Genomic DNA, 25,924 nt, shown 5'->3' with positions numbered 1-25,924 from the left:
TTTCAGTTATGGTTTCAACTGACCTTTGCAGGGACGAAACGTTTCGAAATTAGGAGCACGGTGTTGATGGATTGTAAAGATTTCGTTAATAAAAATTGGAGTTTATGACAAGAAGTGGATTTGATTTTGGATTGGAAGAGAGCGACGGGAAGAATTCCACGCTGGGCGGGTGGAATTTAATGAAAAGTGGCGTTTGGCTATTTTTAAATGTTAAATTAATGAGTGGGGCAAAATAAATAAATAAAAAGAAAACCCACTTTTTTTGTTTCATTGATTTTCTCCAAAAATGCTTTCCCAAAAATAAAATTAAAAAAAGCAGAAAGACAAACCTGCTTCATGAATGCAGTTAAGAAAATTAACGACAGACAAAAAAAAAAAAAAAAAGTCCCTCCATTCAACATTTTAGGGTACGACGCAGTTTTGATTTGCCGCTACAAATGATCGGACTGAATCCAAAATTGAAATAGCAAAGACCAGTTCGAATTATTTTGCAAGAGATTGAAGCAAAACCGAACCGCATCATCTCGTGTTCGTCCCGTCCCCAATTTTCCACCCACTCAAAGGGGAGTTTACTGCAGTTTGTAATTTCAACACATTTTGGCCTCCGGAAAGTTCTTGAAAGGATTCCAAACGCCAAATTTCAGTAAAATCCCATCTACCCAGGGGCTCAATAACTTGCCTACAGACAGACCAAAAAAAAAAGGGGGGGGGGGAGGGGGGAGGCTGACGCATCTGTCACAGACAGTTAAATGAGATACAAATAAACGAAGTGAGCGGAGTGGATGGTCGATCTGCCTTCCCGGTAATATTCAAACGTGTGTTGATTCACAGGTTGAATCCCGCCGTGGTCACGATTGTGGTTTAGTGAGAGGCAAAAATTCATCGTCCGATGGAAGACTCCCCCCCCCCCCCCCGTTTAATTGAGGCCAGAAGTAGCTTGAAAAAGTTCCCTGTTTGGTTTCTAGGAGGGGATTTCCCCGTTACATAAAGAGTTCAACTTCGTGGGGATCACATGAAACCGAAGATGCAATAACCATGGAACATGGACGGGGTTGTCCCAGTTCCGTGATTATTTTTGAAACGCAACAGGGACTTGGTTAATAAGATTAAGCGAGATATTTTTAAACAACCGAAATAGGAGGGAAAACTCAACGATTCCACTTCCAACTACATTTCAAGTACGCAATCGAAAAAAACTTCTTTTCAAAGGATGTCGTTTGCTCACGTGAGTTCGTTCACTTTTAGATTCGGGACTCGTATCCTGACCTCCCCCCCCCCCCCCCACACACGCAGCTATAAATTGATGGTTTTTACTGATGATACGATTCGAACTGGTGGCAGTTCTCACTTCCTCGGTGGAATTTCGTGCATTTCGGTCCGTGGGATGACCTCTCTGCTTCGCTCTGACCGACAATAAATGGTGTTGCCACGCAGGATTGCGACTGCCGCTTTCTATGATTCTTTGCAACTCATCTCCTCACTTACTTCGATTCGGTCGGATGTCTTTCTTAATTGCAGGCGGAGCTTATTGAGTGATCTCCTTATGGACAAGTTCATCGGAATTCCGCTGGGATTTTGTGTGAATGTAAATGGCGACGGACGCAGCATTGAATTGAATTGTGAAATAATGGTCTATTTCAATTCACTTCCTTCGCCTTCCAACTAGATCGCGATATTTCGGCACTTTTTTTTTTTTTATGTAGTGTGTGTAGTCATAGAAGAGACAACAGATAATCTTGACCACAGCTCTTTACTAAAACAATTTGGCTGATCACATTTTCATCGCGACCCGCTCTGGGACACCATATCTAATTGGTTCACTTCGTACGACTGAAGTCTTATTACGGTAAACCCTCGATTTAACGGACTAAGGGGTGTCCGTTAAATCGCGAATTTTTTAAAAATAAAAATATCTAACATTATACTGCAATTTTATCAATATTAGCACTGTAATAACAAAACAATTGTTTTACACACAATTTTTACCAATTTTCACACTTTTAGATAAGTTAATGTTCGATGTTGAGGCGCTTGGTTTAGGTCAGGGGTCGGGAACCTTTTTGAACCCAAGAGCCATTCTAACAAAAAAAAATAATTAAAACAAAATTTTGAGAGCCGCAACTTCAGGTAAATGTGTTTTTAATTCAGTTCTTCCAGATATCAAATACCACTTTTATCTTTGCATATAAATTTTTTATATGTTCAATAAATAAAACAACATTAAGTTTGATTAAGTTTTTAATCACAAAGCATGTTTAAGTATGTATAATATTGCAAAAAAGTCAGAATTTGTATTGCAAAAAGAATTAGTCCGAACAAAAATACAATATTATGCATTTTAATAGACATTTGATTGTTTTTACTTAAAATTCACCAAAGAGACTTTGGATTTTGCATCTTCTCAGCCAATTTACTTAAATCTGGATTGTATGTCGTGCGCTTTAATTGTAATTCGGCTTTCAAACTTTCATCAGTCAATTTGTTCTTATCCTTATTTTTAATTCATTAATTCATCGAAGAGAAAAATTGTTCGTCATCGTACGTTGAACCGAAAAGAGTCAAAACCCCAAAAGCAAGTCGCCTGGCATTTAAATAACTAGTTGGGAAAGAATTCCAACATTTAAATATAATTTCCTCATTTTCTTCCATTTGTGATACCACTTCCTGAAGTTTTTGTACCCAGATGCTTTTATTCTGAATTTCCAGAAGCTTCATTTGTAGTTCTGCAATTGATATTCCGGGAAAAGCTTCAATATCTATTCATTTTAAATTGCAATTTAACGGATTTAATATAAATTTCATCATCTCCTGATGTTTTTTAAAATCCTGAAATCTGCTTGTAAATGAATCTAAATTAGAGTAATCATTTCAGCGAATGTTTTGCAATCAACTTTTACTTGATTTAAATTCAGTCTATAATTTTTTAGATTTTCAAAATATATAAATTTTTCTTCAGTAACATCTTCGAAAAACACTCTTAGTTTCTGTTCAAAGGTAAGGACTTCCTCTAGCAATTGTAAGGCTGTTTCCCTTCCCTTGCAACTTCAAATTTAGCTTATTAAAAGGTTGTGTCATATCAAGTAAAAAACGAAAATTTTGTAGCCATTCGGGATTACTGAGGAGCTCCACATGATTTACGTTATAATTTTTAGTGGTTAAGAAAACTTAATCACTAAAAATTATAACGAATCTTCAGAATATATTATATCCTGAAGATTTAGTTGTCTACCTTTCTAGGTAGTCAACTAAATCTTTGTAGACTACCTAGTTCCTCTAAAAATGTGTCAAAAAGTACGTGATTGAACGTCTGAAATCGACCATTGGCACAACAACATCCATCACTCTTTTTAGTTTTGTGGTAATAATCCCAAAGAATTTGCAACTAAAGCTTCTTGATGCAAAATGCAATGAAATGAAATAACTCCACGTGGAATATGAGTGGAGAATAATTTAACAAACCCCTTATTTTTCGCAATCATAGAAGGCGCGCCATCGGTCGCAATGCGTACTTTAGTATTAATATCTATATTTTTATTCTGTGAACTTGTTAGAAGGTTTTTCTGTGTGTCCTTCAAGTGTTAGCAGATCAAAAAGTTCTTCTCGAAAACCGGAAGAGGCGATATATTTAACCATCGCGCAGCATTGTGCCATAGCGGAAATATCATTTGATTCATCAACCGCAATAGAGATAGAACCGGCAGAATTAATATCCATAATTTGCATATTTGAAACTTCTGCACAAATTGTTACAATCCGTTCCTTGACAGTTCCAGCCGAAAGAGTAAATCATTAATTTTTTTGACGTATCTCGTCCTTATTTTTCATATCCTTAAATAGAATTTCAGAGACATTACACATGCAATTTTTTAGAAGTTCACCGTCGGTAAAAAGTTTTCCCGCTTTTGCTATTTCAAGGGGGATAACAAAAAACTTGCTTCAGTACTATTCGACGAAGATTTCGTCCAAGTTGACAAATTTCTTTGCTGAAGCAATGTTTTCTTTTGTAATTCTTCGATAGCTTTTTTTTCTATTTTCACCCTCAGGATATTTTTTACTGAGGTCTAAATGTTTTCCTCGAAAATGTCGTTCGCCATTACTTGATGGCGAACGACATCAAGTAATGGCGATTCAATAAAATTCCACATTTTATTGAATCCTCTGTTTTCTTCGATTATTTTCTTTTTCTTGAACTCATATTAAGAGGGCTATTATCACAAATTTACCTGCAAGTAAAAACACAAATTCAACATAATAAAAATTAATTTGTGCATAACATTACCTGACACTAAATTAAACACCAGTTTACTACCAAATTAAATAAGTGAAATAACCGAATATTTATTTTGACAGTTAAAATCCGTAGGAATCTAAAAACCGTGGTGTTCGACAGGACAGCTGATCATTTAGTTCAAATTTTCGCCTTGGCGCTAGTTCCCTTATGCAGGGTTAACATTTAGCGATATTTCAAATGTGACGTAGTTGTCACTCGTTCATGTCATAAAATTTCACGCGTAATACACGTCACATGCAGAGTATCTCGCGCCACGAACAGGCCGCATCGAAAAACAATATTTAGTTGTTTGTATTAATTATGTATCTTTTAATTCGATATAAAAGAGCCGCACCTTGTTCAGGCAAGAGCCGCCGGTTCCCGACCCCTGGTTTAAGTAATCCTGCTTTGAAAAAGGTATAGAGTTTTTTTTTTTTTTTTTTTTTTAATTCTATTTTTTTTTTTTTTTTATAATTAACTCCCTGAAATTACGAAAATGTGTGTGATAAAATTGCCGTAGAAAGTCGCGACAAAAGAACCAATTACAGTGCGATTGGTGTGATCACGTCCTAATCATTCGCCGAACATGTTTTATGAGCGGTGAACTCATTTATGTCGGCTAAATTACTACAGTGTTTTTCCAACATATGATGGCCTATTCGCCAATTTTTTTAAAAATAACAGGAAATTAATAATAAAAAATAATTTAATTATAAGCAAATCTTGATTAAAAGCATTTCAAAATGAGCAGAGTGTTAATTTTCACATGTGACATACCGACCAGACATTTTGTCCGCTAAATCGAGGGTTTACCGTATTTGAATTCCACTTTCAAGTTGGGACGAAAATGCACATCGAAATGAGTAAGGGGCTGCTTGGCTGAGCTTTCCCCTCTTCTCTTAGAAAAATAGTCTGAAAGAAATATTTTTCACTCACGTGTCTGTTAAGATTTTTATTGGAAATGCTAGAGGTGAGGGAAGTCTGTTCCGTGTGTGGAAGACAGAAATCAGATGGGGGGGGGTAGCAAACTCATTCGAAGAATGTCGTATGTGTTTCGGTGCACTTGTTTGCACAGCGAGCTGCGTCACTTCCACGGGAAGGTTGGAACACAGTCTATCACCCCATGCAAAGATGAAGTGAATGAACGGAGAAATAGCAATGGGGGAGGAGAAGCAAAGCTGTTTCGTATCACTGCCCAATCACCAACCTTCGTTCATTCTTGCCCAATATTTCAGAATAAAGAAATAGCGCGTTCTTAGCCAAGAAAACATTTTCTCGGCTGAATCTTTCGGAAAATCTCCGACGACTTTCCTAAACTCGCCCAACTCCGAACGCTGATTTCGGCACGAAAGGGAATACGAGATGCGACTTGCTCTGATGTGCGTGAACTTCTCTTTTCCTTTCTTCTCCCCCCCCCCCCCCGTGTACAATCGAGTGACGTTCCTCCTTCTCCAAGGGGGAGAAGGAGGAACGCGTGCAAGGATCTTTCCAAACAATTGCCAGGGCTACTCGAGTGCTCTTTCCCAGGGCGATTGATTTGCAAGGCGAAGGGGAACGGGGGAGGAGGGGGAGGTTCTCTGCTTCTCGGGAAAGATTTGTTGCACCCGCGTATGACTGTGACTGGCAATGCACAACTTCCTCGTAGGAATCCTTGCTTGGAGTGAATTCGGATCGAATCCTTGCGATCCTCTCGGTGCGAGAGAGCGTCGGACTGTTCGTGTGGAAATGGAAGTCTGCGTTGTGGTGGTGGCGCGAATGCTCATCGAACCGACATTCTGCAATCTCTCTTGTGGAAAAAGAAAACCCGACGGGAAGTTGGATGCTTCCAACATCGACGAAAAGGAACCTTTCGTGATGTCGCCAGGAATACCTTACGGCCGTTGGTGTGCTGCGAGAAACAGAACGAAGTTTGTTTATTTTCCCCTGTTTGCGGTTATTCCGGCGAAGGCTCCTTCCTGGTTGGTGCGCCATCTGTTTACAGAGCCCAAACCCTCCCATCTGGATACGGGACCGATTAACTCCCCTTTCCCCTCGAAGAAACCCTTGTTAAAGGGGCTTTGTTCGTAGACAGGATTCGAACCCAGGAAGGAGATCCCCAAATAGTATCAGAAAATGAAGAAATTTGGCGCTCAGCAAGAGGAGAGAGACTCCGTGCCGGAAGGTCGTCAGGGCTTGGAATTTCAGTTGATTTCGTGGAGGGGGGAGAGCGAAGAGAGAAGTTCGGTCGTTGAAGACTTTCCGTTAGTGCGAACAAAGAGGTGTCCTAACTGCGTGATATTTAACATCCCCAGCGCAGCAGGGTTCTCCCCCCGTGAGAATTCCACAGAAGAGCGTCTGCAAGTGACGTCCCGCAGTGTTGCCCTGTTGAGCTCTCGTTCCTCCCACTGGGACTTCCCTCGCCAGCCAGACCCCCCCCCCCCCCACCGTTCTTCAATCGCGAGCACGTGTGTCTGCTCCCTTTTAAGCAGACGAACGATTTCCCGTCATCCTGAATGCGTCGTGTTTCCATCGGCGAGGGATCGTCTGCGCAGGGATCCCCCCCCTTTTGTTTAATTGTTGCTTCATTTAACGTGAGACCCCCCCCCCACCTTGTGCAGCCGCTCGGTTGAATGAGAGGAGCTTCTCGAATTCCTGCGCGAGAGAAACTCCCGTCCGGTGCTGCCCTCTCCGCCACTACTCTCCCACGTGGAGTCGTCCATTTCCGATTCGTAGCACGAACGAGGTGGAATGAAGAGGGTGCGGGATGAGTGTCTAGAAAAGGCGACCGGCTCACCCCCAGCTCCGTTATACGACGATGAGTTTTTCAGCCCACGTGACGAATGGAGCTTCGTCACGTGGGTGGTGTCGATGCACAAAGACGAGGACGAAGGGGTCGTAAGACATCCTTTACTCCCTCTGCGTTTCCGGAACTTCACTTTGACCCTCGTACCGCCGTCGCGATTTAGCTCGGCCTACGCCAAATGGCGCACTCTCGCGATCCCGTGTTGCATCGCGAGACAGGGGAGAGGCAGCCTCGCAGCTCGCACCTCGTCGCCTCGCTGCAGAGGTCAGTGTTGTCGGACGGTGTTGCTGGTGCGGCGCAACAGTGGACGCCATGAGGATCGCGTAGCGGAGGAGGCTCCAAAGGCCGTTTTTAGACAGGAGCGTTTGGATGGTGTACGTGGCATAGCTTCGACCCCTTCTGCGAACAGCACGGAGGATGCGCCATAGCCAGGAGGAGCTGACGCCGTCGTCACTGTAATCCGAGGTGTCGCCAATATATGATTCATGGCCACGAACGGAAACCGCGACTCCCATGTGTTGATTCACTCGTGCTGTTGAATGTGTGCGGCGATGAACCACTGCTGATCCCCACCACCGACGATGATCGCCACTCCAGACCCTCCTCGCCCAGTGCTCGCCCCCCTCAAGGAAGATTGGACTCATCCTGGATGCAGCAGACTGGTAATTAATTAATTCTCTCTTTCTTACTCTCTGTGTCGGTCGGGAAAGGGACTTACTGTTCTCAGGGGTTGTGTGTGTGTGTGGAGGGGGCTTCTGTTTTCGTCCAAAGGCGCCCTCCTGTCTAACCATCGCCAAGACGACTGCGCATCGTAACGAGAAGTCGTTCACCTTTTCTGTGAACCCTCCGAAGTATTCTTGCGCGCAAACAGGAAAATTCAGCGCACACACTGACGAACGGGGTGGGAAGCGTTACGGTGCTCGTGCCAGTGGCTATAGGCGAAGGGGGGGGGGGGTTCGCAAAGTGGGTTAATAGGCGTTTGTGTAAATAGCAGCATCCCCTCGTTCCGTTGTGTCCGAGGTGGTTATGATAAAAGGAAGGCGGATTCGCTTTACGATGTCAACTGCGGGATCATCATCGGCCCGCACTTCCGTCAGTGGATTTCACGAGTTTGAGGGATTCTTCGGTTTGTTTTCTTCTCAAAGGCGAGCGACCTTTCACTCGATCGTCAGCAGTCTTCCTCCCACAAATGAATTCTTACGGAACTGCGTAGGTAAGGGTTACTCCGAATCCTCTTTTCCCCCACCCGACAGCGTCTGTTGCGAGGCTTTCGAGAAATGCTCTGGGGTTTGTTGTGATGTCGTCTGCCGTTTCCTTCCCTTGACTTTTGCTCTCCGAACAACGCATCGGCATGTAGTTTTACGAAGGCGCCATCCGAGGGAAGGGTTGCTGTTCTGTCCCGCTGTCTTTCAAATCCCTTTAAGGTTTGAAGGCGACGATTTCGTGAGCGTCTCGAAAATGAGAACAATCCCGCCGCGCGTCTCACCTCTAATGTGAGTGCGATCGCTTTCTGTCGTTCTCCCCTCCGTGATTGATGTTTCCACCTCGGCTGTCGGTGTGTTCGCTAAGTGGACAGCGTTTTCTCAATAAAGATTCGACAGAGGGCTCGTCCTCTGGAAAAGGAGTCGTAACGACTAGTGGCAGGTCACGTGATCTCTAAATAAGGACACACTGCGATATTTCCATTTCTTTTCCTCCTCCGCCCCTCCCAAAAAACTGTGACGTCACTGCAGAAGAGACGCAAGAAAAGTGAACCGTCTCGTTACCCCTCAAACATTCTCAGGGAGAATTAAAAGTTTTCGGAAAAGGACGTTCAGAACTTGGAATGCGATTGCAGCATGGCGGGTGTCTGAACACCTTCCGGCGCATTGCATGCCCCCCCCCCCCCCATTGGCGGTCGAACTTTGAACTCAGACCTTGAAATCCCTTTTCGACGAAGATTCGCATAACTGAATGCGCTAAAGGGAATCGGAGATTATCAGGATGGTCATCCCCCCTTTCGTCAGGAGACCTTTAGGAAAGAGTGCATTGAGAAAGGGCGGACTGACCTGTTCTGATGTTCGAAAATTTGTTACGGAGGGATTGTCTTTTCCTTTTGCACGACCAACTCGGTATGTACGATGAATGGCAGGTCAAGGTTACGGATCCCAGGCGGCGGGGATGAAGCGTGTCTACGCTCTCTCGGAAAGTGTTCATTTGGTTCCATGGGAGAGGCAGAAGTGAGGGGGGGGAGTTCGAAGGACAGTCAAGTGACACCCCGAGGAGCACTCGCGGCTCTGTGAAAAGTGCTGCCACCGCCACATGGATGTCGTCAGCATCCCTGATCCGGGCCGTGATGGGGAACATCAGCTGACAGACAAAAAACGAAACCGGATGCCTGCTGGAGCAATGCGGAAGACTCAACTCGTCCACATCACCGCCCGATGTTCGCAGAGATTAAAAACAACATCCGTAAACTCACTCCAGATGTTTCTCGGCTCAGTGATCGACCTCTAACCCCATCTGATGGTCACCGCATCGTCTTCATTCTTCCAGGAATACTCTACTAAATACTCCTTTAATCAGGGTTATCGTCCCTCGTTCATAAAAGGGGGGGGAGGTGGAAAATTAACAAAATTCGCAGAGGAACCAAGTTTACGAAGAGCTTCGGTTTAGTTGCACGAACGTTTTGCCTCCCTCTCCCGTGATGCAACAAAACGATGTGCAGCATCTACCTCGACCTCCCTGTGCGACATCTGAGGTGTAGAGAGATGTGCGAACTTCATACGCAACTTCCCTCACCAGCGTTACTTTTAACACGTTTGTGTATTCCCCCCCCCCACACACACATCTTTTGTTCTTGGGGTAAGTAGCTGCGACTTCTCATACCAAAATACTTGTCTTTGCGTGTGATACCACCCCTCAGCCACACATGAGTAAAGTTGTTCCTCGCCCCTTTTTAATGTGGACAGTTCACCGGCATAGCGATCACGTTTTGTAACGACTTAGTCTGTACGATGTTGTGCGGAGCTCACTTCGGCTTGAAATTATTTGTAGTGTCAGACATGCGCAGCGAAACCAGATCCGGATTGCTTTCGAAACGACTGAAACAAAATACCACTTTCTTTAGAAAGATCACGACCGCCCTCTTTCGGAGGGGGATGGTAGTAGGAGTGGAACATCCTCTTTGCTGCCTCCTTCTATTCCTGCCTCAGGACTCCTCTCTTTCTCCCGTGTCTCCATGGAGGGAGAAATTCCCGCTCTGCTGAAGCCGAAGTTCCGATGAACCTGTCCTTAGCACCACCACGTACAAGAGCGTCGCTCTCTCGTTTTGGAGAAACGGGAGGGGGGGGAGGAGGTATGTCCGTGGCCAAGGGTTGGATGTGGACTCGCATTTCTGCAGTGAAGTCCGACCTCTCGTCTGGTGACCTGACTTTGCCATCGATCTTAAGGTTGTCTAACGAATGACCTCAGTCGATCTCGCCATGCATGGCTCGTGCTTAGCACGCCCCGTTCGGCGTTTAGATTTCTGCAGAAAGGATCCGCTCCACCTCCGGGTAATGGCAGATGCAGTTCGATGTTTCCATGGAAACCCCAAGCGCCCTTCGCAAATTGCGCGCGGGAAGGTGCTATATCTGGAGGATAGGTGACGTCATCATCGGAAAAGATGAGGGAAAGCACCTGACGTAACATTCCGGGAATGGTTCGCTACGAGGATTTCCACCGATGCACAGCTGGCGCAGAGGACCCACGGACTTCGAGTTGAAGTGCTGCAGTGCATCCGCCACTGCAACATCCCCAGGGTCCCCCATCATATAAATTGGGAAATGTAATCGCCCGAGCTTTTGATCGTCAAAAAAAATGGAATTTTCCAATTATTGAGACGAGGAGTGAACGTAACAAATTTCTCTTCATGAACTGAGCGAGGATTTTGAATCATTGAGCGTTTGAATCAACTGGAGTCGATATGTCGCAGGGAAATGATGAAAATAGGGATTTGATCAATTCACGGAAGATGTTAAAATAACAACTCTGTGGGGTGATTTCCCTGAAGAAAGTAAGTGATTTGATCAAATCCCTTAACTGTTTTAGTGAAAAGATGAAATAATTCTTAAATGTAGAATAGTTAATACAACAATAGTCATTGAAACACAAATTATTTATTCGAAACTAATTAACAAAAGAAATAGGTACTTAAGCTGATATTTTTAAAAACAAAAAGGATATTTTTAGTGAAATTTTAAACATTTTTCGTGAATGTAATTAATAAATAATAATGTTTATTCATTTTTATTAAAACACGTTGATTTGTGGCATCTCGAGTTACAAAGTGCGTTACTTTTTTTACAGGCACATCTTTTTGTTTTACATTGTAATTTGGATTGCTCACAGGAACACTTCTTATCCTTGACCTCCAAATACGGATAATTTTCCTGCAATCTCACGCAGACTTAGGTTAATCTGTGGAACTGTTTCGGTAAATGTTGTAGTAGCTATTTGAAGAGCGTTTCTAGGTAGCCAATCTTTTATAATTCTAACTGAGGTACCAATTTGGTATAAATTATTTTTTATATCTAATACGATCCCCACGATGTTATTTCCATCTAATGGGCCTCTATCTACCTTAGGTACAATCACCAAAACTGTGGAATTCACTAACACGTCTTTAAATTTTTTCAAAGAAACTTCTTTCATTTTTTCAGCTGATCTTTTCAGGTGTTTTGCAGCATTTTCCCTTTGATCTTTAATGCTCTCTTCTTTTTGGCATAAATAGCATAGAATTTTCGATCCATATCCTTCTTCTCCTACTGCATTCCCACATATTGAGTGCACCGGATTTTTACAAATGTCACATGAATGGGCTCCAGTAGATTCCATTCTACAAACAACACAACATGCTTTACTGTCGCTGACAGCTGCTTCCCCTTCTGATGCAAGTAACACTACAGATGTTTTAACTGTTGAAGCAGCAGTTGAAGTAGAGTTGTTAACTGGTTCGAGTTGTCTTATTGTCGATAAAGAAATTGATTCAATTTCTGGTAGATCCTCTAAATTTATAACCTTTTTGGTGAGTAAATCAGCTGCCGGTAGATCGTGTGACATTGAGGTGTTATTGTTGGTTGATTTAACTATTAATAGATCATTTGAAGTTGAAGCATTGTAATCAATTAATTCAGATGCTGGTGGATCTTTTGAAGTTGAAGTGTTGTTGTTCTCTAAGGAAGCTGCTGGTAAGTCTTCTGGTGTTAAAATAATGTCATGGTCCTGCTGATTAAGAAGTAGATCCAAGTCCTCTTCAGTAACAAGTTTTTCAAGCAACTCTTTCGAAATATGACTAGATTGGAGTCCTGTTTTTGGTTCTGTTCCAAATAAAGCTTTGTGAGGTGATCGTTTAATGGTTCGATGAAAAGAGGAATTCTTTTGGAATTGAACAAAGTAACAACCTATAGCTCAATTTTTTGTGTCATTGTCAATTAGCCAAGCACGTAACACAGCTTGATTTGATCGCTCAACAGATCCTTGACTAGCTGGATGTCTAGGCCTACCATTTACAATTTTGCACGTTGGCCAGAGGCTTGTTAATTCTTGTATGACAGCAGCCGTAAACTCACGGCCGTTGTCGCTTTGTAGTATATGAGGACAACCTACTTCCAAAAATATTTTTAATAGCTCCATTGCTACTTCAGCAGCTCTTTTTGTAGTCAACGGTCGAAGAAAGCTGAATTTCGTAGCGTGGTCCTGGTAGTTTAATAGCATTTGTAATTTCTATCTGGTGTCGACTGTAAGTCAACTAAATCGACTTGGCCACGATGATTGAAGTCGCTAGATACAATTGGGCAAACAACGATTCCTTTGTTTGGAATTTTTTTTTAGACTGACATACCGTGCACAGCTTTAAAAACTCCAGTACAACTGAAGTAGGTATTAGGTATTTCGATTTCAAACTATACAGCATTTTATCTCTTCCTCCGTGGCCAGTTGACTGATGGGTTTCCCGAAGTATGTGGTAAAAATTTTCCGTTGGAACTATTTTCACAATTGGATCGAATTCAGACTTTCTCTTCAAAATCGAAGATTTTTTTATTACCTACTTCCATAACATCGTATTTTTTTCCATAATAGTACTGTTTATGTGTCCTTTGCAGTTTAAGTAGTGGTGCTAATTTAAATTGTTCAATGATTGTGACAGCTTCTTCTATCCTTTCGCGAGTCCACAAAGGTTTTTCTTTTTCATGCCGTTTGTTCAAAAACGTCCTGACAGTTTCAGTGAACTGTTCTTCAGATACAAATTCGGTCAGAGTTTGATTTTTTTCTATATCTGAACTCATTTTTCTACGGTAGGTACTTGATAAAACTCGAAATATAGAAAACAATAATAAAAATGCGCGCAACCTTCCTCGCGTAATGTTTGGCCGGCACGGACGCCAGAGGGGAGCTTGTATCCATGAAAAATGTTTAAAATTTCACTAAAAATACCTTTTTTTGTTTTTAAAAATATCAGCTTAAATGACTATTGTTGTATTAACTATTCTACATTTAATAATGCATGGTTTACTAAATAAATACTTTTAATATCTAAACAATATTATTTCATCTTTTCACTAAAACAGTTAAGGGATTTGATCACTTTTCACTTACTTTCTTCAGGGAAATCACCCCACAGAGTTGTTATTTTAACATCTTCCGTGAATTGATCATATCCCTTAGGGATTTGATCAAATCCCTATTTTCATCATTTCCCCGCGACATATACACAGAAGGACGGAGTGGGTCAAAGAACAGCGTTTTATGAAAGGCCAGCATTAGTCGCCAACTCGCAGGAGAACGATTCGCCCACTTTCACACGTGAGGTGCATCCGGAGAGGATGGCAAATCCATCAGCAGAAGACTGGCTGTATGAGGGGAGCTTGCTGACTTACACGGGCGAGTTTTCGACTGGCGTTATGTCATTCGCAAACGGGCAGTCCGAACCACAACACGAGCAACCGACAGGCCTAATAAATACGTCGGTCTCTTAGCCTGAATGACCTCGGCCAGAATCACAAATAACAACCAGAACCGATCAAGAGCGGTCACTTTCTCAAAGGGTGTCCGCGACGTTTGTCCAAAGTGGATGACGTAAGCCAGAACATCCCCTGTTGAACGACAGCGGTACAATCCGTAATGGCTTGCGGAGAGCTCGGAAGATAGCGCAGAAGTTGACTGTTAATGGTATCCTAAGCGGACTCGAACCCGATTTCTTTCCAAGCGAACGACAAATGCGCCACTGAAGAAATAATCGAGGTTTGAGTTGAAAGATCAAGTTGAAGGCGGGTGGCGGTTTCTCTTCACCCGCTGGGTCACCCGAGCCAAATTTCTGTTCACCGCAATATAAATGTCGCAGAAGGTGTGCGGAGAAGCCCTCCTGCCCTTGCTCGTGTCTTTTTCGGCTTCCCCGGTGGATCCGCAGTGCTCTTTTGTTTACCCAATTGACGCCTCAAAAGCGGACGATTTCCTTGCGGATCAGCAGCAAATTTTATCTGCGATTTTATTATGTAATTATATTGTAATAATAATAATAATAATATGTAATATTATATTATATGGATGTACATATGTGTATATAATGAAAATGCATTACATAAATTTTTGTGACTTTATGCATATCGTAACTTGGATGAGCCGTTGCTCTTAGGTTACACGTAGGATTGTTCAACATTTCGTACTTTTATAGGAAGATTACAAATACACGTGATTTTTTGATTTAAAAAAAAAAAAAATGCTTTTCGGAGGATCGCTTTCTTACCAGCGATGTGGCGGAGAATAATTCGAAAGAGACTGGTGTGTGTATGTGTGTCGCGAGTTTCTTTTCGTTTTGATTGCACGAAGAATTCTGACCCAAAGTGCAGCTAATGCGTTTCGAATACAAATTTCGCTCTCAGGGGGTGGCGATTATGGAAACATTTTTTATGGAGGAAGAAATCGTTATTAAGAAGAAACGTTAAACTGATGCATTTTTAATTGTTTTGTTTTTTTATTGCTTTATGAAATCTACGATTTTACAAATTTTTCTCATCACAAATGAGAAATGCGTGCGTTATTTATGGAATTACAACCAGAGCAGCCTCCGTTGCTCAGTAGTCGGTTTAGACGAAGCCCTTTGGTCGGAAAGACCTGGGTTCGATTCCCGTTGGTGATGTGAGGAACCTTTATCTGGTCTCTTTCGACTAAAGGTGAGTTAGCCGGTCTCATACGCAGATAAATTATTTTTTTTTTTTTACCCGGAAACTCGCAGAACAGGCAACCCGTCCCCGTGAACATCTACGGTCACGAATACTTACAACCCAGCCATAGGCCTGATTCGTCAGCTACATGCCAGTCTCAGGCCTGGATAAAATGGGGTGGGGGGGGGGGAAGCAATGGTGAAGTACCCTGTAAAAAAAATCTCACCAGAACACTTTGTAGGAAGAACACTCTTGTCCGCCGAGTTACCAAGAGTGGGACACGACCGAAGGGTTAAATCGTGAATCGCATATTTGATGCTAATGTGTGGGATGAACTTTTTTCCTTCTGACAATTCACACTTTTCTATTTTTCGTTTCGGTTTCTCGGTGAGTGAGAAATGATCTTCCCCACCTGCCGTCTACAAGAATCAATTTGGGTGCAGACCAGGGAGTTTGATTCCTTTCCTTTGCGTTCAAACCGCAGCGTCCTTAAATAGGCGCTGGCTTGGCTAATTCCGCCATCTTGCGATTGAAATGCGAACTGCAACAGATGTGGACCAACTCCGCAGTGCTTTTTGTTTTTTCCTTTATTTCTTTTCTTGAACGCGATATTTCGTGATGTTATAGCACAACTTAACTAATTAATGAAATTGTTGACGAATTAACACGTGCTTATTCGTCACCGAAAATCTGTCATCTCGGATTGCGGCCGATGACGCTTGTGAGGTGAGTGGACTGTTTGGAAATTGCGTGTGTGTTCTTTTGACCTTTACGCTGGGAGACGGGGAACCTACCACCACACGAGACCGCTAAATCCTTCAAGAGAGAAAAAAAATCTTATAACGGTTCTTTCCATTTTGAACGAGATGCGAACCCAGGTACGCCAAAAAAAAAAAAAAAAAAAAAGGTTTGATTTTAATGTTCATAATATTGCAGTCAGTGCTTTGTTGCATTAACAGTACAGTATACGATTGCGTCTTGCTGTATTAAATTTTGAATCTATTTTATCAGTTTTTGCTCTTCGAAAAGGCGCTGAATCATAAAGAGCCCAATTTCTAAACGAACGGTTTCACTGCAAGGCGACGAAAGCGATGGCGCAGTTTTTATCGCCATCCATGAACGACATGAACACTGTTGTAGGAGTTAGCCTTCACTTTGTGTGTGCGTCAGATGGGAACATTGTAGATGATAATAGATAACGAACATATGGGGAGGTAGAACCGCACAGAAATTTTGAGTCACTTCCCCCCCCCCCCCTCTCGAAGGCGACTTCATTTCTGATGAAAGATCTTTTACTTCTTTCGTTACAATTCAAAACTGAGTACAGACGGACTCCACTTTTTCATTCTTCCTACTATTTTATTAACGTGGCGTATCCAGTTACTAAAATAGAGATAAACGGTAGAACGCGATGAAATTTCATGCCGCCTGGGGCCTCTCCCGGGTTCAACAAGGTCGCCGCTGGTTTCGTCAGAGAACCAGGACAAACAGCGAAAAGTCAACTCGATTTTAATTCATGGATCGAGAGCTGCGTTAGAAATAACACACCGGATCAAAGACTGGAGACCGAAAGAAAATTTTGGGGAGGAAAGATGTGGGTTTTAATTATTTTTAATAGAGAATCCCTTTGAATGATTTTGTCATCGATGGAAGGAAAAAGACCCTGAGGAAGAGCGAGGTTTAAAGCCTTGGTTGGCTTAGTCAGAAGTTCCTTAGATGAAATAAAGATCTGGCAACCTTAGAATGCTGAAAAGTGACAAATTAATTTGGAGGAAAATTACCAAAAGAGAATTGGCAAGGGTGTGCATTTTCCGACAAATGATAACTGACCCTGGGCTTAATAGGTCGTGATAGTATCGATAGTTAAACCGACTGGTTTCGCCACATGCGCTGTGGCTTCTGGGTTATGAAGAACAAAAAAGTTCTCTTCATTGCACCTCGCAAAAACGAGGTATTTGTACACACGCTGCAATAAAAGGGGCGATCTCGATTGCAGGAGAGCAGGGGATATTCCAAGAAAATGGTACATTCTGCACTATTCTGTACCCCTGCTCGACAACCGATCCCTGATATTCGCTTCAGAGCCTCGGTTTCCATCCTTTACGCAGGCAAACTTTCTCTCAAAATCGCCAGTCTCCTGAAATCTCAAGACATAAGAGTGGGTTTCAAGCCCGTTGTGACTGTACGGCCTTTATTCAGTTCACCCAAGGACTGCAACCCTTTCAACAAACACCGTGGATCTTAGAATGTTCAATATTCTTGTGGACAAACAGGAAATTAGACAAAAAGAGCGTATTGGAAGCATCAATAACAACAGAGAAGACAGCTGAGGTCTGGCATTCCATTTCTTCCACTACAACATTGAATGGCCAAGAGCGCCTCACCTAGAAGAGCTCCCGCAATATCAAAGAGGTTACGACCCACAAGGCACTCTCAACAGAAACCAAGGGATGATTTTGTGAGACATTTGGAAGTCACTTTTCAGATCTTTAAATACATCGGATACACCTGCTCTGAACAAGGACTGACCCGTGCCGCGTTTCTGTTTCCACTTTTATTTTTGTGTAATGGTTCACGTTTACTGCTCTTTTTTTATTATTATTATTATTATGTTTGAAACAAAAATAAAAGCAACTTTTCTGAACTTGTTGGACAATTCAATGCCATTCAGCATGAATGGCATTGAATTGTCCAACAAGTCCTATTCAAGTTTATTGGTAAACCAACAGCACATCGCGAGTGGGTTCAGGATTTTTTCTACTTTCATTGATTTAACGTATTTTTTATTTCTGTTTCGCACAGTCCGGAAACGGTGATCAAATAGGGAACTATTCAGGCCGTCCATAAGAGGGTCGTGGTCACACAACGGGCGATGGCATTAATCTCTCGTCTAAGCAGCCATTTTGCAATTCGTACTCTCTGGAGGAGGTTGTTGTTCGTATGTCTTGAAGGATCTGTTTTTTTACCTACTGAATTTAATTTTGTATTGTTATTGGTTATCTTATATTGGTTCCGAAGGATGTCGAATAACTGGGTGTGTGTGGCATTTAGAACGAAAAAAGTCGGATTCATTTCTCATTTTTATTTCTTAGAATGATGGGATCGTCTGTTTCTTCCCCAGCCTTAATTGTGCCCTTGAAAAGGAAACACTTCCTAATAACAGTTTTACTTCTTTTTTTTTTCTTGCGGATTAAATTTTCGCCCAATTATTTTCCTCGTTGCTTTTGCAGGACTCGAAACCAGTTCTGCCCACAAACGGAGTTCTTCATCGCATTTATCTCCTCCTAAATAACGTTTTCCTTGTGAATATCGAAGTGCATTTTTACCGGAGTTTTAGTGAAAATGAAGACAATTTGAACGAGCTCCCATACTGGGAGAATCGGCAGAAGGTTGCTGATGCACGCGGCCATTACTGTGCTGCACACTGTCCTCGCTGATTATAATGTGAATGTTGGGGGGGGGGGGGAGCGAGAACATTCTTATCGATGGAAACCATGAAAGGCAAGGAACGCGCTCGGAGAGAATGCTGAAGCGACCCTCACTAAACGACATGTCGCATCGCCATTTTGGATCCTGCTTCGTGTGCACAAACGAATGGATTCCGGGAAGAGAGCGGATTCGGTCCTCCAAACCTGTTTCCGTATGCAAAGCCGTTCTTTGAAAACAACCCTTTTCGGCGGACGAAACATACTGCGACCTCTTTGTCAAGCCTCCCCGAGTGAGTGCGCTGCTACAGAACGTGCAACGCCCCAACACCTCCGTTTCGCAAGAATCCAATGGCGCCAACAAAACAAAGGACGACGAAGCTTCTGAGGAGAAGAGCGGCACGAAAAGGCCGTAATTTATCGGCAGGATTCGCTCTGTTTTCCCCTTCTCGAAAGTCCCGTCGTGTGCTCTCAGGTCGCGTGGAGAGGGGGGAAGATGCCACCGAAGAAAGTTCGTTTTCAGTCCCTTCGAGGGGTCGCCAGAGAGACTTACTTCGCACTCGTTGGAAACGTGGGCTGAGACTGTCCAGACGCTGCAAGGTCAAGTGTGAGTGACCTTCTCCTAATGAAGACAGGTGACGGGTTTGTTTTTTAACCTGATTTGGAAAAGTTTCACATTTCGAGTGCAAACATAAACCCTGAAGCCAATTTAGACCGCTAACAAGCGGAAGGGTGGTCTCCCGCAGGGCGATGAAAATGCATCCCCATCCTGCTCACAAACATAACAAGCGCCCACTCCAGGATTCGACATGAAATCCTTCCTTCGATTCCACTTGACGTTTCCAAAGGGAAACGAACCTTTACGCAGCCAAATCGATGTCTTAACCGCGGACGATCTCGCGTGACCTTTTGTCTCGGTTAGCTCGGCACATACGACTTAAAGCGGACCGTCGGAGTATTTTTTGTTTTAATTACTTTGAATTTATTTTTGAGCGCGAATGGTGAAAGGCTCGCAATAACTTGGGTGCCTCGAATTCGAGTTGCTCAAAATGAAGGTGTTTCGTGCCGTCTTCTGAACGCCACCCCCCACCCCCCTGACTCCTCAGCCAGCAAACAAACATTCAGCGCCTGGAAAAGGTGTTCGAACTGCCGATCGTCGTCTCGCCTTTTGAAAAGAAATTTTTTTTTTTTTTTTTTTTTTTTTTTTTTTTTTTTTTTTTTTTGTGTGTGTGTGTGTTCCACAACGACTGGATTTTTTTCGGGAAACCTGAACCACTCGTCGATTCAACTGACAGATGTGCGTGCGTATGGCCGGCGGGGGGGGGGGGGGAGGACTCGTGTGTCCAAGAGTACCCTTTACTCATTCTTGAAATTAAAATCATTTGGAAAAAATACTTTCTTTTCATGTATGCGATTCCTTTAATTTCCCCTCCGCCGCCCCCTCCTCCGTAAACACGCAGGAAAACTTAAAATTCGGCCTCCTTTTATAAATTCAACAACCACAATTAGCGGATTCTCCTTTTCGCATCGATTTCGGGTTCGTCCAATTCCGTTAACTCTGCTAAGCACATGCCTGCGTTTGTCATCATTGTGATCGGCGACCCCCCACCCGTATAGCACTTTACCCGAACGAACGAATTGTTTGTGTTTTGTGCGCTCTCGAGTAAACTTTCAGAATGCAACTGCGACATTTTCGGAGTGTTTGGAGCTCTTCAGCAGACGAATCCTTTCCCAGCTCCCACCCTTCCGCTTCATCGATTTTCCCCCTTCCCTGCAGCGTTCACTCGGCGATGAAATCGCGTTGCTTTCCTTACACGTGCGGTACTTTCTGTTTTGAATCTCTTCTGCGAAAATCTTTGAATTTCGAGCACTGCGTTCTGTGTGGCCGCCGTCATTTTAGCTTGATTGAGGGATGACGGAAGAGTCCCCCCCTCCTCCGTTATTTGGGGGAACTCATTCCCTGTTTCAAAAACAGGAAGAGTGAAAATCCGCTAAACATTTCAACCTTCAAAAAAAGAAACGCATTTTTCTGCTGCGCAATTTTAATCGGGAAAAATCTTTTATTTTATTTCATTTTTATTACGAACGTTTCGATGAAGGATGTCCGCGCAGTCGTCCCTTAAAAAAGTCGTTGCTTGTCTTTTGAGGAAGTCTTGCTGAATCAGCGGCGTGAGCAGAGATTCAGTTTCTGCGGGCTCGATTCGAGACCTTCCACCTACGGTTGGCGGGTTCATCTCGAGAAAGAAGCGTCCGCGTCACAGCGACTCCCCTGCAAGAACGAGTTAAAGGTGATATTAGAGACGCCGAGGCCAAAGAAATGTTGGTCAACGCTCGTGAGTTGTCAGCCGAATTACAGAATGCGTGTGTGCCGAGATACACGCCGCGTTCTTCGCCCAAAATAAATAAATAATAAAACTCGACGCTCTGAAATCATTCGCTGAAATCAAAGCAACGCTTGGATTTCGGCGAGGAAGATTTCGGCTTAAAATCTGGGAATTCTTCTGGAGAAAGGGCACAGCAGAGAGATATACGAACGTGGAAAAGGCCGATCCTGTCATTCTCCTTCGTCCATGACTTACCTTGAAAAGTTTCGTTCATGTAAAAGCAAGTAATGACTGCAATTAGCGGCGTGCTTGCGGGCATTTAAAGCGACGTGAACTATTCTGAACGCCAACCTGATTTCACACCGCGGATAACAGCAGAGGACGAAGTGGGTTTTGCTTTTTTTATCGAATGCAAACCTGTTTGCATGTCAAGCTGTGCTTTGTAAATGGAAAGAATGAAAAAAAAAGCAAACGAGGTGCGACGTCATCAGAGCAGACGGTGTATCCTTTTATGGACAATTCCAAGCACAACTCGAGGAGACGCGACGTTTTCGCACGTTGGCAACACGCACGAGCGATGGAGGTTAAGGGGGCAGTCCTGCGCCGCGATGAACGACAGTCGCGAATGTCCGTAGCATTCGCATACAGAATGACGCAATATTAATCGGAGTCATCCAACCGCAGCTCCACCGTGCGTCGACCCCGTTCGTTCGTTTAAAAGCTTAATTGGGGCGTCGGTCAGCGATCGCATCGAAGCCTAGCGATCTTAACTAAGTTAAACAGGACGAAGGGGTCGAAGTTCAACTCTGGCGCGAAGATTTCTTTCTGCAGCGCACAAACGAGAGGTTACGAAACCGACCGCACAAACAGCGTCGCGCGTGGACAGGATAGTGGGAAGGCATCTAGCGACAGTTCTCTTTAACGAGAGGACGTTGAAGTGGAAAACATGCACAAGCCCACCAATGAAGAACCCAAAAATTGAAAAGCAATACCAACAGATGCTATCAGAAAAGCCTACCCAGATATCGCTACACCTCAGGAATCCGCATTTCTTCTAGAAACTGCGGGGAGTCGACCTTGCATCATCTGAAGCCTCACTTCCAATTCTTCCCTCCAACTACAAGAAAATATACCACCCCCTCATATCAGTGCCTCCAACTTCGCCCTTCTTATATTCATCCTTAACCCTCTCCTTTACTAAGCTGCACGTGCCACCCAGTTTTCAGTGGGGTCTTCCATATAAATGGAGGCGTGCCAAACCAGATTCCGACATATAGTGGAAGCTATGGCATAACATCTTGCCAACTCCTACTGAGCTCCACAAATTTCAGCTAATACAATCGGATCAGTGTCTAATCTGCGAAGTTTCAGGCACCTTGGAACACACCTATCTAATCTGTCCCGCAAACAAAGCGATGATCACTTACGCCCTGAATACAGCCCTTTTAACTATGCACACAGCCAAGAAGACCACTGGAATTTAGTCCATACAGAAGAGAACAGACACACAGAATATGCAATTTCGTCTTCATCTGCGCCAAGTTTACAGTTTCTCCCGTAAGCACACAAGAAATCACCAGCACCCATCCATCACTGAATCGGAACAAACCCTCATGTGTAGCCTACGGCGGAAACTACAAAGCAGGCTTTCACTGGAACTTGATTATCACAAAGAAACAAGAACTGTCGCAAAATTCATAGAGGAGTGGAATCCAACTGGTGCCCTCTTCTGGATTGAGGACGACAATACGCTTCATCTGAAGAATAAATAAGAGTGATGCTGAACTGTAATGTTGACTCTTACTGAAAAGACCCATCCTGCCTACCATGAATGCACCTTTTCCCTTCACTTCTATTGTATATCTAAAAAGAAAAACCTTTTTTCCCTGTAATATACATTCTTATAATATGTAAATACAGGTAACTCTCGTATAACGCGGTACTTATACAACGTGGTTTCGATATAACGCGGTCTGCAATTTCTAGTAACCCTTTATTTTATTTTTTTCATATTTTTCACCGCGGGACTTAAAAATCAAATTTTTTCTTCGTTAAATTTGTGTCCGCCCGTGTCGCGCAAGTAGTTATAAGCATCGAATTTAATTTTATTGTATCACTGAATAAGGTACTGTACAGAGGCTTCTGCAGTCTGTGTCATTTTCAACAAATAAAGCAATTAGAGACAGATAGAATAAAAACGGCGCTAACTAATAAATCACATTTCCCCCTCTTACAGGAACTATGCTAAGTCTATAGTCTTAAGCAAAACCATCTGTTGCACCGAAACACAGTATCTAACTAAAAATTATTGTCCAATTTTTCAATTACATGAAATAAGCGTTTGTTTTATTGCATTTGAAATTCTCGATGTCATTATGACGGATCACAAAAGCTAACTTCAAATAAAAGACTACCAAGAATTGAAACATTCCATATAATGAATGTGTGAGTTCGCCTGCCAAGCAGCCATAAAATTCGACCAAGGGTTGAAACGTTTGTGTGAGTTGAGCCAGTCAGTAATGAGAAGTTCCATCGGAACGATAAATGACACCCTGTTGTGAATGTGTTAAAACTAATAGTGAATGTTGTTATGACAGTTTCAGATGTTCGATTGAAGAGAAGTAGAATTTCAGCTCAACACTTGTCGGTTGCTTTTGTCTTTGGATCTTTTGTTAATACCGCACCAATCATATGCACGTCTTTATAGCTGCTGTCTTTTGTAAAACAAAATTTAACTTGTACGTATTGTAACAATTAAAAAAAAAAACACTCGAATAATTTATAAGCGTATAAAAGGATATCAGGTGTAAATCGTTGACGTGACACCTCTGGCACGAGTGGCAGAGGTTCGCCATCTAGGGTTTACTGTATAAAGTGTTTATTGTTGAAAGTTGTCTTCGTTTTCTGCCAGGAAAGCGCATTTAAAATCATAAGTGTGTTATTCTCAAGCTGAGTAGTTTATTTTCTGATGAGTTACATACGTCATGCTTTTTTTTTATGTAAAGAAACTAAAACTGCAACGAAAGGGAAAAAACCAACATTGAAGAGGAAATGCATTTCTCTCGAAGAAAAAAAATTAAAATCTTGGATCGGTTGAAAATTGGAGCTGCCCGGAAATATCCAGCAGAACTTTTAAAAATCATCAGGGAAGGTGGTTACAGTGCAGACCAGGTGCTCAATGCGGATGAATCTGGGTTATATTGGGGAAAAAATGCCAAAACGCACCTCTATTTCGAAAAAGGAAAGATCGGCTCCTGGATTCAAAGTTTCCAAAGGCAGAATTATTCTACTGTTTTGTAGCAATGCATCAGGTGGTTACATGACAAAACCAATGTTTATTAACCGATCCGCAAATCCTCGTGCGATGAAAGGGCTCGACAAGTCCACCCTACCTGTTTATTGGCGGGCCAACAAAAAGGCACATGGGTTACAGCTAAGCATGCTTGAAAATTGGTTTTTCAAGTGTTTTGTACCCGATGTAGAAAGTTACACAAAGGAAAAGAGTATGGACTTCAAAATTCTTCTCATTTAGATAACGCACGAGGCCACCCAACAAGTTGAAGCCATCCGAATATTAAAATAGCTTTCTTTGCCGCCTAATACTACTTCACTTATTCAACCACTCGATCAAGGAATAATATCAACATTTAAGCCGTATTATATTCGGCGAACCTTTCGATTAATTTTGGAAAAAATGGAATCTAATCCAAAATGACACTGCCGCAAGCGTGGAAAGAGTTTTCAATATTGAATCGTGTAAAAATTATTTCTCTGTCCATTAAGGAATTGCAATCCTCTACGCTGAATGCTTGCTGGAAAAAAAATGGCCTAAAGAACAAAATTTCGTACCTCCAGTGGATGCCGAGCTACGTCGTATAATAAACGTCGCCCACATTTTTGGTGGAGGGGCTTTTGCGATATGGTTGAAAACGAAATTAGTGAATTGATTGACGGAGAAACAGATTTAAACGAGGAGGAAGTGGTACAATTAATAGATGGCATCGAACCAAATGGCGGGGAAAGTTCTGCCGAAGATTCTGATGAATCCGTTGAAGAATTCAGTTTAAAGAAATTAGCAGAAGGATTGGACTTGGCAAGAAAGTGAGGAAGTTATTTTACGGATAATGGAGCGCTTGGGAAAATTCACGAGACGATTGGATATTTGTTTAGCGCCATATTATGAACTTAATAAAAAAATGGCCTTATTACCGACTTCTTGGTGACTAAACCAGCCGAAGTAGCCAATGAGAATTATACAAATGATGTCCACGAGATTTCAAGTGGTGACGACCTCCGGCCACTTAAAGAACATCTACGAAATGTTATTTCTGAAGACAGTGATGACGATTGAAATATGCGCTTTATTTTATTGTGTCTAAAACGTTTATTCATTATGGGCAATGAAATTTATGTACAATTTGTAATTTTTATAATTTTATACGACGTATTTATCTCAAAACCTCCCTTCTTAACTTACACGAATTACCTGAATTAAATAAAAATGTTATTTTTGTTGGATACGTCATTGTTGTTTATATAATTAAAAAAAAAAAAACGATTTCGGAACCTAACCCTACTTTTTCTATGTGATCTAAGTCTCGTATAACGCGGCGTTTCTATGGAACCTAACATCCGCGTTATACGAGGGTTACCTGTAGTCCGATTTTTGTTATCTATCTTCCAATGTATATTTTATCAAGTTCAATGAAAAAAAAAAAAAAATAAATAATGAGAGGACGTTGAAGTCCTCGAAGGAAACAGCGTGGAACGACGACGGTGTCCACTAGTTTTGCGCGTGTTTTTGCGTGTCGAGAAGTGGTGGGGAACCAGTTGGACCATCCTTTAAGCGGACTCTTCTGAAAAGCATCGAGTATTCCGAAAGGGGGGGGGGGGGAGTTGGTGCACGATCCGAGAACAATATTCTGTGGATTCGTGCAGTG

The 25,924-nt window shown here is 42.6% G+C and overlaps 1 protein-coding gene across 2 annotated transcripts in view; it reads left to right on the top strand.

Moving 5' to 3' along the window:
- Positions 1-25,924, top strand: part of LOC150103659 (breast cancer anti-estrogen resistance protein 1-like) — a 91,966-nt gene that overhangs the window by 23,198 nt on the left and 42,844 nt on the right. The window contains exon 1 of one of the 2 annotated variants that reach the window (XM_090398377.1): positions 7,131-7,714. The exons of the other annotated variant lie outside the window; for it this stretch is intronic. Coding sequence (XP_090254503.1) covers positions 7,634-7,714 — 81 coding nt within the window. The 5' untranslated portion in view covers positions 7,131-7,633. Of the gene's footprint in view, positions 1-7,130; positions 7,715-25,924 lie in introns of those variants that run through there. 2 annotated transcript variants of the gene reach the window in all.

The sequence above is a fragment of the Typopeltis vanoorti genome, chromosome 9 (assembly GCF_054136105.1).
Source record: "Typopeltis vanoorti isolate ZY-2024b chromosome 9, IOZ_Tvanoo_1.0, whole genome shotgun sequence".
NCBI classification, from domain to species: Eukaryota; Metazoa; Arthropoda; class Arachnida; order Uropygi; family Thelyphonidae; genus Typopeltis; species Typopeltis vanoorti.
This window is presented reverse-complemented; position numbering and strand designations above follow the sequence as displayed.